This window comes from Morone saxatilis, unplaced genomic scaffold, assembly GCF_004916995.1.
Source record: "Morone saxatilis isolate NCDOM2014 unplaced genomic scaffold, NCSU_SB_2.0 Contig9, whole genome shotgun sequence".
Taxonomy (NCBI): domain Eukaryota; kingdom Metazoa; phylum Chordata; class Actinopteri; family Moronidae; genus Morone; species Morone saxatilis.
The window spans coordinates 2,314,415-2,331,143 of record NW_023340268.1 but is presented as its reverse complement, the minus strand read 5'-3'; the positions used below and the strand labels follow the sequence as shown (position 1 = coordinate 2,331,143).

Here is a 16,729-nt window from a genome sequence, read left to right as displayed (position 1 = left end):
TCTGCACTTGTTTGCAATGGTTACATGTAATCAAAAGTTCGAGGTTTGAGATTTGTTTTCCTTCTAAATGATTACGCATCCATACTCCTGCTTCCTGTCAGTTAACTTTGTTTTGCTCAGATTTCCAAACACAAGTAGCTGTTGCCTATCAGATGTCACCCTGCATTTTGTGGTGGTATTGTGCAGTTGCTTTAGATGACAATCGCACACCTAACAAAACTGCACTACAGGTCTGTAATTTCAGGTGTGTATGTGCGGTTATTTGGTGTTATACAAGTTCAAATGATATTGTTGTCACTTGGACAAACAAACCAAACTTAAGGCGTAAACACCTCAGAATAGATGTCTGCACACGTCCCCAAAGGAACCAAGACCTTTGATATAAAGAAATAATAGTTGATTGATTGATTCAACAGTGAATGCTGCGTGGCTGCAGATAAGAGCTATTAATGTTTATACTGAATAAATTAAATTGCCTGAAAAGCTCTTGGTTTGATGCGAACCAGATATTTTGTAGTGACTGACATGTTTTGGTCTTTGCATCAGTGTTCTGAGCGCAGGGGCTTTAAAATCTCACAGATGGGTGCTCTGACATCCAGTGACAGCAAAGGATTCTCTATTGTACTGCTGGTTGTAATTAACTTTTTATCTGCTGTCTGGGAGACAAATTGGTGCTCGTTACTAATAAATACAGTCTCCTGTCTCATCTCTGCTCCTCCCTTCTCATATGCTTTCCTTTTACCGGCCTTTTACTTTCCTGCCTTCTTTTCCTCGTCTCCTCTCTCTGCTCTCACCTCCTATAATCTTTACCATTACTCTCCTTCCCTTCTGCCTTCCCCCATCTATTATCCACTCTCCCTTCCAGGTGATGAGCAGTAAGCTGGACATAGACAACATGGCCGGAGTCTTCTACATGTTGCTAGTGGCCATGGGACTCAGCCTCTTGGTATTTGCCTGGGAGCATCTAGTGTACTGGAAACTACGGCACTGTGTGAAGCGATCTGGTGGCATGGACTTCCTCCTGGCTCTCAGTAGGGTGAGTGAAGGCATAACATCGAAAAATAAAATAGGCAAAACATGTACTTTTAGATTGATAATCTAAACAACCACAAGTGGTTTCATGCATGTAGATGCAACACAATGTGGTTAACAAAAGATGAAAGAAAGTGTGGTAAAAGCAAAACTTGAAACAACACATTCAAATGAGGTTCTTGGTCTTTCCCCAATAATTTGGTCTTTCTCTTTAATTTGTGAATACTCTTTTCTGATGTGCAATCAGGAAGGCTGTGAACCTAATGCATGTAGAACTGTATTTTATCTGCATAACAACAGAAACTGATAACAAATGTCTGAACTTTTGCAAATTGCAGCATTTGTAATTAGAAAAGAATGGAAACAAGCAATGAGCCTTGAGGCACACCAAAATAAATACTGGCTTTTCAGAACAGCTCTCTCCTGATTTTTGATTAACAAAACTGTTAACAGTTTTGAATGAAGCACTGAGATCACAAGGTAAAAGAGTATGTTCTGGTAAACCATGAATCTCACATGCTTAGGTTTGTGAAGCCATTTCTTGTTGCAGTGGATCCCACACAGTAAGATTTAAAATGAGAACATTACTAGTACATTAGTATTATATATTATTAGTACAATACTGGGAGAAATGGATGTTCCTGTATAACCATTCCTGAAAATGCACATCACACCACCTTCTGAAATAGTGTGCAGTTCTTTAACCTCAAGACAGAACAACAAAAGATACAAATATGAGCCTAATCTAGCTACACAAGATATAAAAACAATTCAAAAGCCAGGTGGTAAGAGAACAAAGAGACGTGACATCTGAAGCGTAAGAGTTTTCATTTCAACCTAACACTGCAGCACCTGATCTCACTGATTTACACACCCTCAACCGGAGAGAGAGATAAGAACCAATCAGAGAAAATAACCTGCAGATTTATAATATAGTTCTTGAGGAGCACTGGTAAACAATTTATACAGGAGCAGATGTTATGATAGACTGAAAGGTGTACTCTTACAATCTCCTGTTCCTTGGATTAGATTGAAAACGAAAATGAAGATATTTTAGTGATTGCAGCCATGACGTCCATTTCATTCAGGATAATGGATCTATAGATGAGAAGAGGTTAATTAGTTTTCAGAAACTATCAAGATATGGATTGTACAAAAGTAGGTGACACTTTATATTGGTACTTGTTTTTGGCACTCAGCAGAGGGCAAGGAGGCCAAAAAGAGGATCATCAATGGAATTTATCCTTGGTATCAAGCCAAGAGAGAGGGCCATGGTCCAGGGCAGAGTGATCACTTAGCTGTCACACAGCTATTTTCTTTTAGAGCCAATGCAGTTTCTGTAAGTTCAGCTCTGGGTCCTGGAAATATCTAGTACATGTCCTGAGACTTGCGGGGTTTGAGGCGAAAAAGAGGCAGGGTTTAGAGATGAGGGGAGAAGAGGGAGGTAATGAAATGACCAGAAAGAAGGAAAAGGAAGAGGCATCAAGAAAGGGAAGTGAAAGAGGTGAATGCTGTGTTTGGGGAGGGAAAGAAATGAGAAGTGGGATGGTGAAGGGGAGGGAAACTTTAAGATAAGAAGAGCGCTGGTTGAGGCTGTGACGGCTGTGGGTTTGGGTGGCAGAGGTAGTGGAGTACAGCATTGTGTGTTGGATAGAGGCCAGAAGGAGGTGCAGGATGGAAAGAAACGTCAGGGACAAAAAGGAGGAGGGAGGACAGAGGCGAGAAGAAGAGGAGAGGAGACTATTGAAGTGTAAAACGAGCTTCGTAGAGCGCTTGGGAGATATTCTTGTTTGTCAGAAGACGCTGTGATGGAATGCTTGGTGTGTAAGTGTGTAAGTGTGTCCCCTGGTTGTAAGGGTGTCAACACCATGTTGGAATGATGACAACAGATTGTGATTTATTGCCTCCTCCTGTCTGACAATGCAGAGAAAATGGCTAATTTATGCACAGCGGAAGAGTGTTCTAATTGCACTATAAAAAGGAGGGAGAGGACATAACACTACAGCTCTTACTTCTGACGTTATTCTTCCAACATATGAGCACACTACTCTAATTTTATCTGCTGAAAACAGACTTATTACTTTTGCAAATGAAAAAACCCTTGTTGAAACTATGAATTATATAGAACCTCAGCTAAGAATCTCAACGCTCATTCTAGTGATTCTAATGATCTTGACAGTTAATTATACAAACGTGAATTTCAGTACAAGTTAATACAGTTATGAGATAAAACACATGAAGGTGTATACAAACCTAGAGCTAGCACAGAATACAAATTAATACAGAAAGGATATTAGACAAAGGAGAAAGAGAAAGGAGAGTTTATTTATGAGATACACATTACATTCACAGTTTTCATCTAGCATAAAGTGGAAAAAAAAGATTAATTTCAAATTAACAGCATGCTTGCAAGTCAATTAAATGGAATTTAAGATATTTATTGATCACAAAAGCACATTAAAATAATAGTAATAAAGATTTAATTCTGCTGTAGCAAGTATGGATGTGTAAGGCCTCTTTGATGGTTCTTAAAATCCTCCTGACGCCTGAGCCCAACACAGACCAATTAATTTAGGACAGAGTCTGGCCAGAGTTAAACAGCTAACAAACCAAGCCCAAGCCTATATTGTAAAATGAAAAGACACACTGATTTGCCTCTTTCTGTTTCTCTGCCTTCCTGACTCTCTTAACTCTCAAAGCTACACACAAATTCTCTATGTTGTGGAAGTTCACGCTTCACAAGAGCTAGCCCAAACTTCAGTTCACACACACTAAAATTAACTAGTTCACATTCATTTCTTCCGTGAGGCTGCAGATCTCCTACAGTGTATTTTAGTACAAGTCTTTCTACTTCTTGGGAAATGAAGGTAAAATGCCGTGAGTTTGACTTGGGTGGAGGAACTCTGTTGGCTCGTGGTCTAATAAGCCAGCTTTTTACTTTCCATTGTTCACTACCTTGCTTCATAATATGAACTTCTGTTATTTTAGCATGAATCTGCATGAATGTGTTAAGTCTGGCAGGTTCAGCCAGGTTTTGTTCTGGTTGAAGATCTGGTGTATGTACTGTTATAAGCCATTTATTGAACACACTCTACTGTTTTATTGATAATTTGTATTGACTATGTGGGAGAAAATCCACTTTGTCCCCTGTAGTTTCTGATATCTATTCTCTGACGGGCTTCCCTGTTGACCCTTTGGAGTGCAATTACACCTCTCTTCATACATTCAGAGTGTACCATCATTTTTTTTCACATGAGCAAACGCTATTCTTATCTGTAGCATTCCTCACTCTAAGAATAAAAACATCAATTCCATGCAAAGGGCACTCCCAAGACCAGTTAACTTATATCTCCCAAGGTATATGCTGTGCTTGCTTTAAAGCCTCTGCAGCTGGCCTCTGTGGCTTGCTTTAACCCAATCAGTGACTCACCCAAGTTTCAATTTCACAGTATGCTGCACCTCGTGCTCTGGGGACTGTGATAGCACTTCTGCCACTGGGACTGCTGATTCATGTGTCCGGAAGGGCCATTATTACAGTCCCTCCATCAGATCTTTGTCCCGGTGGGGAGCAGAGATTTACAGGAGGCCCCACACATTTAGTCATTAAGATGTGACAGATATCGATGGATATTATGAATCATTTTCACGTATAAAGAATAATAGAGTCTTTGTGATTTACATGGATGTCCTCAGTACTGCTAATTGAGTCCCATCTATCTACAGCGAGTAAATATACAAAGGTAGGGGAGAAAGAGCAACCAGGCACAGTAGAGATAGCTTTGCTCATCTGACATGATTTTATATCTGGCTGTTCCTGCTTGGGGTTTATAATTTAAAAAGAAAATGTCACAAGGATCTAGTCATTTACTCATTATTATTATTATTATTAATAATAATATGATTATTTCATGTTTTATTCATATCAAATGTTGTTAAATGTTGCTGCTGAAATGAAATGTAAGTCACACTGCAGCACGTTTGGAGCAGTTCATTGAAACCAAGTGAGAACAATCTTATCTAAACTCAAGTGGCAACAAACAACGGCACCAAGACATGTGAAAATGAGAGCCTCTGTCCTGATATGTCGTTGTCAGGTCCAACTACAGTAAACAAAATGCACAATTTTATGTAAATGACATCAGATAAACAGTTGTTTAGCTCACCACAAAAATCTCGCTGTCAAGTCTGAATTTTCTTTTTTTTTTTAAGTAGTAACAGTTGCAAATAAACATGTTTCAAGAACTGTATTTTTTAGGATCAGGTTTCATTTTTCTTGATTCCTGTGCATTGACTTCTCTTGGTATTTCAAGATACAGACAATCATTTCTAAAAGATTCTTCAAATAAGTAGATTTATATTTGAAATGTGATGAATTATTCTTACTGCATTGGCAGATTACTTCTCACTTAGTTTAAGAAAATAAACGATTCTCTACATGAACATCAAAGAAGGGTGCAGTCCATACTCAAAAGTTTTAGGAACTGAAAAGAGAAAATTCTATTTCAGGTAATTTCATTCATCATTATTTCATTCTTAATTTGTGTCTTTTAATTTGTGTTCTCAATCTGTCACCAGCTGTTTTACTTGCACAATGAAAAAATAGGTTCTGTTGCTTTTGCTCTCCCCCATTGTTTTGACTTCTCTCCAGAAGCTGTTTACTCTTTGCGCATACATCCCTCTACAATTATGTTTCACAGTGCTTTTGGAGAAAAAACAGCCCTGCTCCAGCTGAGTGATGCTTTGTTTGCTAAAGGCTTTGTTTGGTTTGATAGTGTGAAAATTGACACTCCAAGAAGCTTGGTAAACTCAGTCCAAAGTTTTTCCAAAACTATCATCAATATTTAATGGTCAGTGCTCCCTGTTGTCTGCCTTTATAGGAGATGTGGTGACACAGAGAACCTGAGGCAGAGGGAAACCTCCTAGAGTGATTTCTAAGCATTCTGAGAAATAATAAAGATTTTCTGTTATGCTATGCGCTGAATACAAATAAAGAAAACTAGGGTGGATAGAGGATAAATGAAAATACAGAAGTTGTAGCCCAGACAAATGTAAAACCTATTTGGTTTATCAAAGACTCTAGTAAAGCAACAGAATACATACAAACAGCAGAAACGTCAGATAGGTCAGACCACCTTTAACTATATCATTAACGTTACAGTTAATGATAAAATAACAATAGAAAATAACAAATTTGCAGATTTTATCTCTACAATTCAAAGTATCAGTTGTCAACCCAGCAGTGACTGATGCTATACAGTAATCCAACAGCATAATCATCAGTTTATTAGTTGATCTTTAACATGGACCGAAATCCAAATCTTAAAAATACCATTTTCTGCTCAAATATGTATGTAGTTTACTGTTCATGTTATTTTTACTTACAAGAACAAAACTTAACAGCTCATTTGTAATTTTGTAATTTCTCTTCATTAATCACCATCATTTTCTAACCTGTTAATTTCACAAAAAAAATTGTGGTGTACTGTGGTGACCAGTATCTTTTTGCAGTAATCGTAAGAAAATCAGTCAAAGTGAGTGTTTAAATTGATCAGAAACTTTCAAAATATCTGGATATTTTTTGATGAAACTAGTAAAGGCTGGAACAAGGAGCGTTCCGTACTGCATTTTAGTTTTATGATGGTAGCTTTCATATGGTTTGTGTAAGTGCCGGATCAAAACTGCTCCTTTTCAAAATTTGGTATGTCAGGCTTTCTTTCTGTGTCTCTCTGTCTCTTACACATACACACAGTTCCCTCTTATCATACTTGGCAGCCTGCTGGTCTAATTACAATCTTTCTTTTATCTCTCCACCCAGGGGATGTACAGTTGCTGCCAGTTTGAGGATGAGACAGCACCAGGAGGGAGCAATTTACCCCAGTACCACACCATGACAACCATGTCTACGGCACCCCAACAACACCTTGTTACAGCCACAATCAATAACACGACTGCCATTGCCATGGTGCAGCAGCAACAGCAACAGAAGCACCACCAACAACAGCAACAGGGGCAGACCTACACCACCATGCTACCCGGATCACCACCAACTACAGGACACTCAGCAATGGCTCTGGGACCCTCAAACAGCCCCTTATTAGAAGGCCCCATGCCCTGCTCCACCTTTTTGCCTCGACATGACCGCAGACTTGCCGTGGTCGATCGTTGGAACAGGCCAAAGCCAGAGAAAGTCATGAGCGGAGGCAGTGGTGGAGGAGTGGGTGTTGGAGGGATAGCAGGAGGGATCAGTGAACTCCAGGCTCAGCAGCAATATCAGCAGAATCTTGGACAGCACTGGACCCTGCAAGGAGGTGTTCCAGTTGGAGCAGGAGGAGGAGGTGACACAGGGCTAGATGAATATAAGCGCTACTATGGTCCTATAGATCCAGAGGGACTAGGAGCTAACTCAGACCAACAGGCAGGGGGACCCCAACAGACTCCCAAAGCTAATTCTCGAGGCCCAAAAGCCTCAGGCATGCCACGTTTGCCTCCTAAAGGCCCCCAACAAGGCCCAGGGCACTTAATCTCCAAGCCACCTCCACTGATCCCATCTTCCCCACGGAGGCCTCCTTTCTGGCGACGAGGAAGCCTAGTTCAGGCAAGGAGAAAAGGCTCAGGAGGTCCCTTGTATGAGAATATACTCCCTCTGGGGAGGAGAGGAGGTGGGAGGTATGGAGCAAGCGATGGAGGTGGAAGGAGAGGGCGACGTCCTCCTCCACCTCCTCTGCCTGTCCCCCTTTCCTCCCCAACACACACCCCTACTACTCCCTCCTCACCATGCCGTTTCTACTCCTCCTGCTCCAGTGCCTCGTCCTCTTCCTCTTCCTCTACATCATCGTCATCCTCTTCTTCATCCTCTGTCTCGCTCTCTAGGTCAAATTCCCCCTCTTCTTGCTCAAGTGACAGCTCCTATAACTCCTCGCTGAGTTTCCGGTATCGAGCAGGTGACCGGGATTTTATGGTGGATGATGACTATGACTCAGATCTGCTTACAGAGGAGTCCAGCCTCCTTCTGGGGTCACGGAGGAAGATTCGTTCCCGTCGTATGTCATCGCGCTCACTTCCGTGCAGCCCACCACCTCCTCCAATCCCGCCCCGAAAGCCACGTCCTCAGAGGGATTATGGCAGAGAAAGAACAGGCAGCCAGCTGGCCCAATTACAGGAGTGGTGGGCATCGTGGGGTGACAGAGAGCGAGGGAGAAGTGGAACAACAAGCCGGGGAGATGGAGGAGTGGGTAGAGAGGAGAAGAGACACAACAAAGAGAGGGAGCGTGAGAGGAAGAGGAGGAAGAAGGGCAGAAAGAAGAAGAAGAGGGAAGAGAGGGAGAGAGAAAGGGAGCGAAAGCGCCGCAAAACAAAGAAAAAGAGGAAGAAAGATGACAAGATAAGGAAGAGAGAGCGGAAGAGGTCTGAGCAGGAGGGAGGAGATACTGAAAAAAGAGAAGAACCCAAGTCAGGGACACCAGACTACCCGTCGTACCCACCCCTGAGACGAGAGTCTTTTCGGAAAAAGAGTGAAAGCTCAATCAGAAGCTATGGCTGGAACATCCCAGGTGAAGAGGAGAGGAAGGAAAGAGAAGAGAAAGAGAGGGATGATGGGGAAGGCGGCCGAGGGAAAGAAAGACACCCCAGGCGAAGGAACAGCAAGCATTATCAAAGCTCTAGCAGTAAGCCTTCTTCATCTGTCAAGTTCTGGGGAGGGGGAAACCCATCCTCCGACACCATTCCATCTGCCTTTCTACCCTTGTTGCCTGTCTCCTCTAAAAGGAGGAAGAGTAAAAGTTCAGACAGGGATGCTGTAGGTATGGAGGGAGAGAAGAGGCCATTGCTGGGACGGAATGGAAGAGGTGAGATGCACTCCAAGGAGGGGTTGTCCTTCCATGAGTGGGAGTCCGAGGTAGAACGTGAAGAAGAAGATTCTGAGCTTGAGCGGAGGAAAGCAGAGCATGGAAAGAGGCGTGGAGGAGGAAGGACAATGTCTGATGAGGAGCGGGAACGTGATAAGGTAGTCGGGATATATTCTGATGATGATGGTTCTTCAGGAGAGTTTGGGAAGTTTGAGAGGTATTGGGAGGATCATGAAGGCAGGGCAGTAGGAGGGATCGGAGGGGGAGGTTGGTTTTTCAGCACCTACCCATCCAGGGATAAAGCCGGCAGCATCAACAGTAGAGATGATCTGTTCCTGGAGCGAGGAGAGAGATGGGGGACAGCAGAAAGTGGATGGGGATCTAGTGGAGGTGGTGGTGGTGGTGGTGGAGGAAGAGGAGAAGGAGGAGATAGAGGGTGGGGATCAGGATCACATTGGCCCCCGCCTCCTCTCACGCCACCACCTCCTCGACGATACTGGTCAGTGGACAAACTCCACATACAGGATGAGAAGAAGAGTAAACGCAAGTCAAAGGACAAGGGAAGAGGGCACGCGGCTTGTTCCTCCTGTCAGTCCCCACGACACCATCCACACTCCCATTCCACCAAATGGGCCCGCATAACATCGCGAAGCCAGGAAGAGCTGTACGAACACTGCCAGAGTTTTGGTGGTCCCCTCAAGCCCAAACATGACTCCTCATCTTCCTCCAAACCTGATCGCTCACAAAATCCATCCAAATCTGGCAGCCAGTCAAACCTCAGTATCCAGCAGCGGACACAGAGAACAGATAGGGATCGAGATCGAGGACGGCAATCATCCCCACCTCCGACCCTCATACCTAACTTGCCACCCTCGCTTCCCGCCCTTCCAGCTCCTCCGTCCTCATCTCACCCTATCCACGTTCCACCCCCTACCTCTTCCTCTTCTGTATCCTCTCCCTCTGTGGTCTCATCCACCCCAGGGGCACCCCAGCCCTCCTCCATGGCTTCGGCAAGTGCTAAACTACAGTACCAGAGATTGCGCTCTGTACCTCAGCCCCAGAGGTTCCCTCAGTCTCCTCACTTACCCCTCAAAGCCAAGAGCCTTTGCTCGCGAAGGGGCTCAGCCCATTTCTCCAGTGTGGAGAGTGAGGTCTGAAGTTCAACAAGGTATCAAAAGTCATAAGCGAGCCCCGCAAGGCTGATGCTAAGCAGGTGATCTGGATCTGAATCTGCCTGGCAGCATACATGGCTGCGCAGCCAAGTCAGTACAGTATACGCACTGAGCCCTTTCCTAAAGTTCTGCACAAACAAACCAGAAAGCCAAACAAACCCAATGAGGTTGGTCAAAGGAAAACAGGAGCAATCTTGTGCTTACTGTTGTTTCCTTTCATTCCTCTCAGTATGTGAAAGACTACAACCACAACAACAACTTGCATTCTGAACTGGGTTAACCAATACACTTAAGCAAATCAGACATTAAAAGTGGTACAGCTGAAGGAGACTCCTTTGCTTTAGACAGTAAAGGGCTTTGGATGTTGAAGCAGAGCAGTAGTTTGTATTCAGATGATTCTTAATGCTTACTGAGGGCTCAGGAACTTTGTAGTACTGTATGCCTGCTGCTCTCGGAAGCCTTTAACACAGAACAGTGTTCTTATTTTTTCCCTTAAACAAATTGCTTACCCCTACTTTCCTTTTTCCTTAACAAACTGTTTACACCCCCGCAGAACTGTGACGCCCTCTCGAGGCACGTTTGTTGTGTATGATCAATACCTTCTTGATTAGAGGGAGAGGAGGGTGATAACCACCTTGTCTTCTCAGTGTTATCCATGCATCCTCTCTGGTTCTCTTCTCTTTTGTTCTCTCCTATTTATCTCCTGTTTTCTCTCTTCTCACCCGCTCTACCACATTATTTTCTCTTTTCTTTCTTTGCTTTACCTCTTTTCCCACCTTATTCACATGTCTATCTTCTCCTCATCTCCCTTGTCATCTCCTCTCCTGTCCTCCCCTCTTGGCTCCTCTCCTTGATGTGATTATTCTGTGTGTCTGTGCTTTTCTGTGTTTGTATTCTTGACAACAGGGTAAGTCAACTGTGACTGATATTCTACTGGCTTAATGAAAAGCTGAGTGCCAAACCTAAGTAGAGCTCGACATCAATCTGTACAACGTTAGCTGCTGTGTTTCCTTTTATCTTGCAGAGTATTCCATCATCTCCAAAATACGCGCACATGCAAATACACACTCACAGACACATAAAAGTGCACATTAACACCTGCATACAGTCAATTCATTTGTTCTCTTTCTTGAGCAATACATTGTTCACACTCTCTTCATGTTACAATTTTATACTTTGAAACCTTTACTTTACTTCTGTGTTGTAGTTGTTGTTATTGATGGTGTTCTATATATCAAAACATGTATTAAGTCTAATACAATGTAAACACTGTGCCATACTACTCAAGCTGCACATGAAACATTCTCTCAACTACCTAAATACGACGATGGAGGCAGTGTCTATTCTCTCCCTGCTTTTGACTGAATGTAAAGTCAGCCACCAACAAGTGTGCTGCAACAACAATTAAGACACTTGGAGATGGAAATTGTAGCATTTCTGATGGTAAGAATGTGTGACTAAGTTAAGAGACATGAAGAGAGTTGACTTCAGGTCGTTGTTGATGTAGCTTTACTTAAGCAACAGTATGCTACTCTTGCAGTCTTTGCATAAGGATTAGACCTGAGTTGAAAATTTTTTTTGTTTGTTTCTTCTTGCAAGTAGTCCAATTAGTGCTGAGACGAGAATGCAGCAAACATTTGCAAAACAAAACGAATCAACCCAGGTTTGCGTGCCGTCAAGCAGGAAATATGTGTCTAACATGCTAGGTGGAGCTACACGTTTGTTAGACAAGGTGAAAGATTGTTGCAGGGAAATAAATACGTATAGCCTTATGCTAATTGCTCCTGCCATATGTTTTGTGTAAAGTATGAGTATGAAGGTATGTATTTTAATCAACATGGCTGGGGTTAGCCCCATGCTACCAAGACAGTATGATCAGACGGGGAGGATCTTGATTTGAAATTATATCTAGTGCAAGTGCCGTTTTGATGTCAAAGAGACTGTGCCTATGTTGGATGCTAGCTAGCGAATGAGACAGTTTTGAGGAAGTGCTGGATCTGGGCGATGGTGTATGAAAGACACAGTAGCACCTCCTGTGCAATCCTGTTTTTTAAAAAGGTATTTCTCACCTTGTAAATGTGTAACCAAGAGCTATAGCTTTTTAATCCATGACCAAGCTGACACCAGCACTTACACTCAGATGTCAAGCAATTAGCTAGAGTATCTAGTTATATCCATCGACATTAGAATTAAGAATCAGGACACTGGACATCAGTAGAGTTTTAGAGAAGAGGCAAGAGCCGTTGGCACAACACCGTTTGTGTTTTTCAGTCGGTTATAATGCCTGAGCCATCTTTCCCATAACAGTCTGGTGAGCGCTTGTTGTTTGCCTGGAACTGCATCTGAGCCATAATTTACTTCAGCTGAAGAAAACAAAAAGATAACTTACGTTTTTAACATAAACTTGTTGTGTAGAATTTGTTTGCCTTTCTTTAAGAAAAAAATCTATATATATATATATATATATATATATCATATATATATATTTGTGGCGGTGGGTAGCGTTAGAGAAAATTGTTGTTTAGCATCTTGATATTTGGGGATATTGTTTCTCATTCTGAGTCCATTATAATAATAATATGAATATTATGTGTTAAAAGCACTTCTTCCCTCATGTTCACTGACAGCAGGAAAATTACTTTGTTCAAATTATGGATTTACTTTCTTCAGAAAAGATTGACTATATTAAGCCAAGTTGGAGGCAGTTCAGTGCTGTGCTTATTACAATCAGCAATCAACAGCTCATACAACTTTCAATTCAAACCAGGAAAAGCGTGGAGCAAGAGTGACATGTTTCTGTGCATTCACACCGCAAGCAACTCAAGTCTTGCCCAAATACAATCTATACGACCTATTTTACTTTTGCCATTGAAAACTTGGCTGCAGTTACATCATTTGGGCTCATTTGTCTTGCTTTGAGTCAAACCTGTTGCTGAAACACTACAGCATCCGTGAGCTATTATAAACAGGTAGATTAGTGCAGCACAGCAGCTGCTAGCGGTGTGAACACAAAGCTTGGTTGTTTCATGAGAGAAATGAGCCACCGATCTTTTCTTCTCTCCCTTCGCCTCTTTTTCCTCATGTCTATCCATTGTGTTGGTGCGTGTCTGCTATTGTAAAGCTGGTCTGTTTTTAAAAAAGAAGAGTATTTGTGGATATATTTATTTCATCTAAAAAAAATAGCATATCTAAATATATATGATAGTATATTTCAAGGCGCTAAGATCTATGTTATATAAGTTTGTCTACTAAATTTTCGGTATTATCTCAATGAATATGTCTTTTTTGTCTGTTTGTCTGTCTCTCCTTGTCTCGAACCTCCTGCCCAGCTCCCTAACCCCCAGCGAAAACAGAGACCAGTATGTAACTGTGTTTTTGCTCACTTAAGACCAACCATCCGCCTCCATTAGCTATCTATTGTAGCTAACGCTAAGATTTCAACAAAGTGACAACATGGAGGGGTGTGCGAGTGTCTTATGACCACGTCACTGTAGCAGTGGCGGCGTGTGTTTGTCTACCCAGAGGGGCCTTTATTTTTGGTTTGGGCTACAGATTAACGACTAATTAAACCTTTTATGGATACAGCAGCAACTCTCACTTGTGTAGGGGTCACATTCTCGACCCTGTTTCAGGTTCACATCGGACCCTGGAGTATATACCCAGTGTAGAGTAAGGTGACCTCTTTGAAACACAATGTAGCGAGCAGCACAGGCTTTTTTTGCATCTTTTAGTAGCTGTATTACTATACAAAAACATGCACAGCTACCCCTGCCAACCAACTTATACGGTATATATAAGGACTTTGATATACGTACATAGTGTGTTGTATCTGCCAAGCTGCTGTGCTGTAAAACAAAAGAGAAAAGAATAGAATTATACACAACAAACACACTGTTTCTTTCTTAATTTTACAAAACTGGTAAAGCTAACATGTCAGGGGCAGGGCTAAATCTGCTTGCTAGTGTGGTTTCCACCAAGGCCAAAAATGGGCTTTCTTTTGATAATCATCTTTTCAAACAAAAAAAAAGTTAACACTTTTTGCCAGCAAGAAAGGATTGCTAAATGGACAACATTGATCCTGCGCACACCGTTGAGTAGAACATGGAAACAACACTGCCTGAGATAGGAGATCCACCCTCCTGGCCTACTTGCACTTTTTACGTGCTCATGATACGTTAATGTAATTCAGTATGGTCGAAGATCAATTTTCAACACTGCGTTAAGAAATATATGAAGCATTTATTGGCCATGAGCCCTGGCAAGCCCAATTTTAGCCTCCAGTGGAAACACATTCACAGTTTCTGCCTGTACACCTCTGAACAATGTCTCAAGGCCTTGTATTAATACTGCTGTATTGACTGACTGTACAATCTGATGGCCAGTTATGTTACACTTTATTGTCAGCACCTCACAAACACACACAGAGACCTACACACACACGCACACACTGACAGAAGTACAGCTAAAGACACACTTGACTACATAAATATACAGTTATACACACACAAACATACGTACTTACAAATGCATACATACAGAGCATGAACATAAGTATAAATGCTGTGTTGTTGTGTGGTGGTGTGTGTGTTGTTGTGTGTTGTTGTGTGTGTGTGTGTGTGGTGGTGTGTGGTGTGTGTTCTATGTAATCATTGCATCGTCAGTCGTGTGCGTGTGTGTGGTAGCTCCTCTGTGTGGTGTTTGTGGAGTGGCGACACATAAAGTGTAACATAACCTGCCTCAGTTGTACAGTGCAGTCAATACAGCAGTATATGAATACGCAAGCGCGTTGAACATGGTGTTCAGAGTGTACAGGCAGAAACTGTGAAGGTGTGGTTGTCCAGCTGGAGGTGAAAATGGGGCTTGCCAGGTGGATTGGCCAAGTAAAGGAGTGTGCGTGCAGTATGTTCTGTGAACGCCAGTGGTTGAAATTGATCTTGCGACATGACGTGAATGTTCGATTAGACTTATCGATGGGACGTAAAAAGAAGTACCGGAGAGAGTGGATCCTCTAATCTCAGCAGTGTGTTTCCATGTTTGGCACGTCAACGTTGTGGTGCCGCCGGCCCCCGCCCCGGGCGCCGCCCGCGCGCGCCCCCCCCGCCCGCCCCCCCCCCGCCCCCCGCGCCCGCGCCCCGCGCCCCGGCGCGCCCCCCCCCGCCCCGCCGCGGCCCCCCCCCGCCCCGCCCCGCCCCGGCAGATCAATGTGTGTCCATTTAGCGAGTCGTGTGTCTGTATGAAAAGCGTTGGTGTTAACTTTTTTTTTTGTGGTTGAAAAGGATGAGTGTATCACAAGGAAAGGCCCATTTTTGGGCCTTTGCGGTGGAGAACCACGACTAGGGCAAGCAGATTTGAGCCTGCCCCGCTGACATGTTAGTCTGTTACGAGTTTCTTGTAAAAGTTAAAGAGAAGAAACAGTGGTGTTTGTGTGTGATAATGTCGTGATTTGCTGTTTCTCGTTTGTGGGTTTTTGACAACATCAGCAGTCTTGTCAGTATCAACACACTATGTACGTCTTACAAGTAAGAGTTCTGTTGTCTGAGGTGTGTTATTGTGGGGGGGTTGGTTCTATGGCTTGTTATAAAGGTTGGGTTGGCTGTGGGGTAGCTGTGCCATGTTTTTCTCTGGTGCCGTAGTAGTAGGTGGACAGGCTACTAAAAGGATTGGGCAAAAAAAGCTGGTGCTGGCGTTCCCCTGGGACATTTGGTGTTTCAAAGAGTCGGGTCACCCGTTACCTGTACACTGGCGCGGCTAGTATACGGTCCAGGGTCCGAGGGTGGGTGTGAAACCAGGTCGGGAGAAGTGTGACGCGCGGCCTACAGCAAGTGGAGGGAGTTGCTGGCGGTGTCATCCTAAAAGGGTTTAATTAGTCGTTTAATCTGTAGCCCAAACCAAAAATAAAGGCCCCTCCTGGGTAGACAAACACACGCCGGCCACTGCTACAGTGACGGTGGTTCATAAGACACTCGCACACTCCCTCCATGTGTCACTTTTTTGAAAATTCTTAAGCGTAGCTAACAATAGATAGCTAATGGGAGGCGGAATGGTTGGTCTTAAGTGGCAAAAACAGCGAAGTTACATACTGCGTCTCTGTTCGCTTCGGCTGGGGTGTAGAGAGCGCTTGGGCAGGACGCGTTCAGAGCAAGAGAGCAGACAGATACAAACGACAGAAAAAGAGACATTATTCATTTGGAGGATAATACCGAAGAATTGGTAGGGTAGGACAACTTAGGTAACATAGATCTTAGCGTGGGCCTTGAAATTCATACTATCATATTATTTAGGGATATGGCGGTATTTTTTTTAGATGAAATAATATATCCACAATACTCTTTCTTTTTTAAAACAGACCAGCCTTTCAATAGCCAGACACGCACCAACACAATGGATAGACATGAGGAAAAAGAGGCGAAGGGGAGGAGATAAAGAATCCAATTATTGTCACATGATTTCGGTGGCTCATTTCTTCTCAACACTTGACTAGCTCCAAAGTGTGATGGAGCTCTCCATAGCAGCTAGGCAGCTGCTGTGGCTGCTATTTATGAGCAGACATATTAACTACACCTAGTTAATCCTAAACATGAACTCACGGTTATGCTGTTAGATGTTTCAATACAAGCGCAAAGTTAGCAAGCGTTATTGACTCAAAAAGGCAGTTTCAGTCTATGGGACAAATAGAAGTCT

General features: G+C 43.0%; 1 protein-coding gene across 1 annotated transcript in view; it reads left to right on the top strand.

The window, feature by feature from the left end:
- grin2da (glutamate receptor, ionotropic, N-methyl D-aspartate 2D, a) overlaps positions 1-12,450 on the top strand; it is a 127,248-nt gene extending 114,798 nt beyond the window's left edge. The window contains exons 17-18 of the mRNA XM_035681884.1: positions 866-1,036; positions 6,848-12,450. Of these exons, the coding sequence (XP_035537777.1) occupies positions 866-1,036; positions 6,848-10,033 (3,357 nt within the window). The 3' untranslated portion in view covers positions 10,034-12,450. The remainder of the gene's footprint in view (positions 1-865; positions 1,037-6,847) is intronic.
- The last annotated feature ends 4,279 nt before the right edge of the window (positions 12,451-16,729 follow it).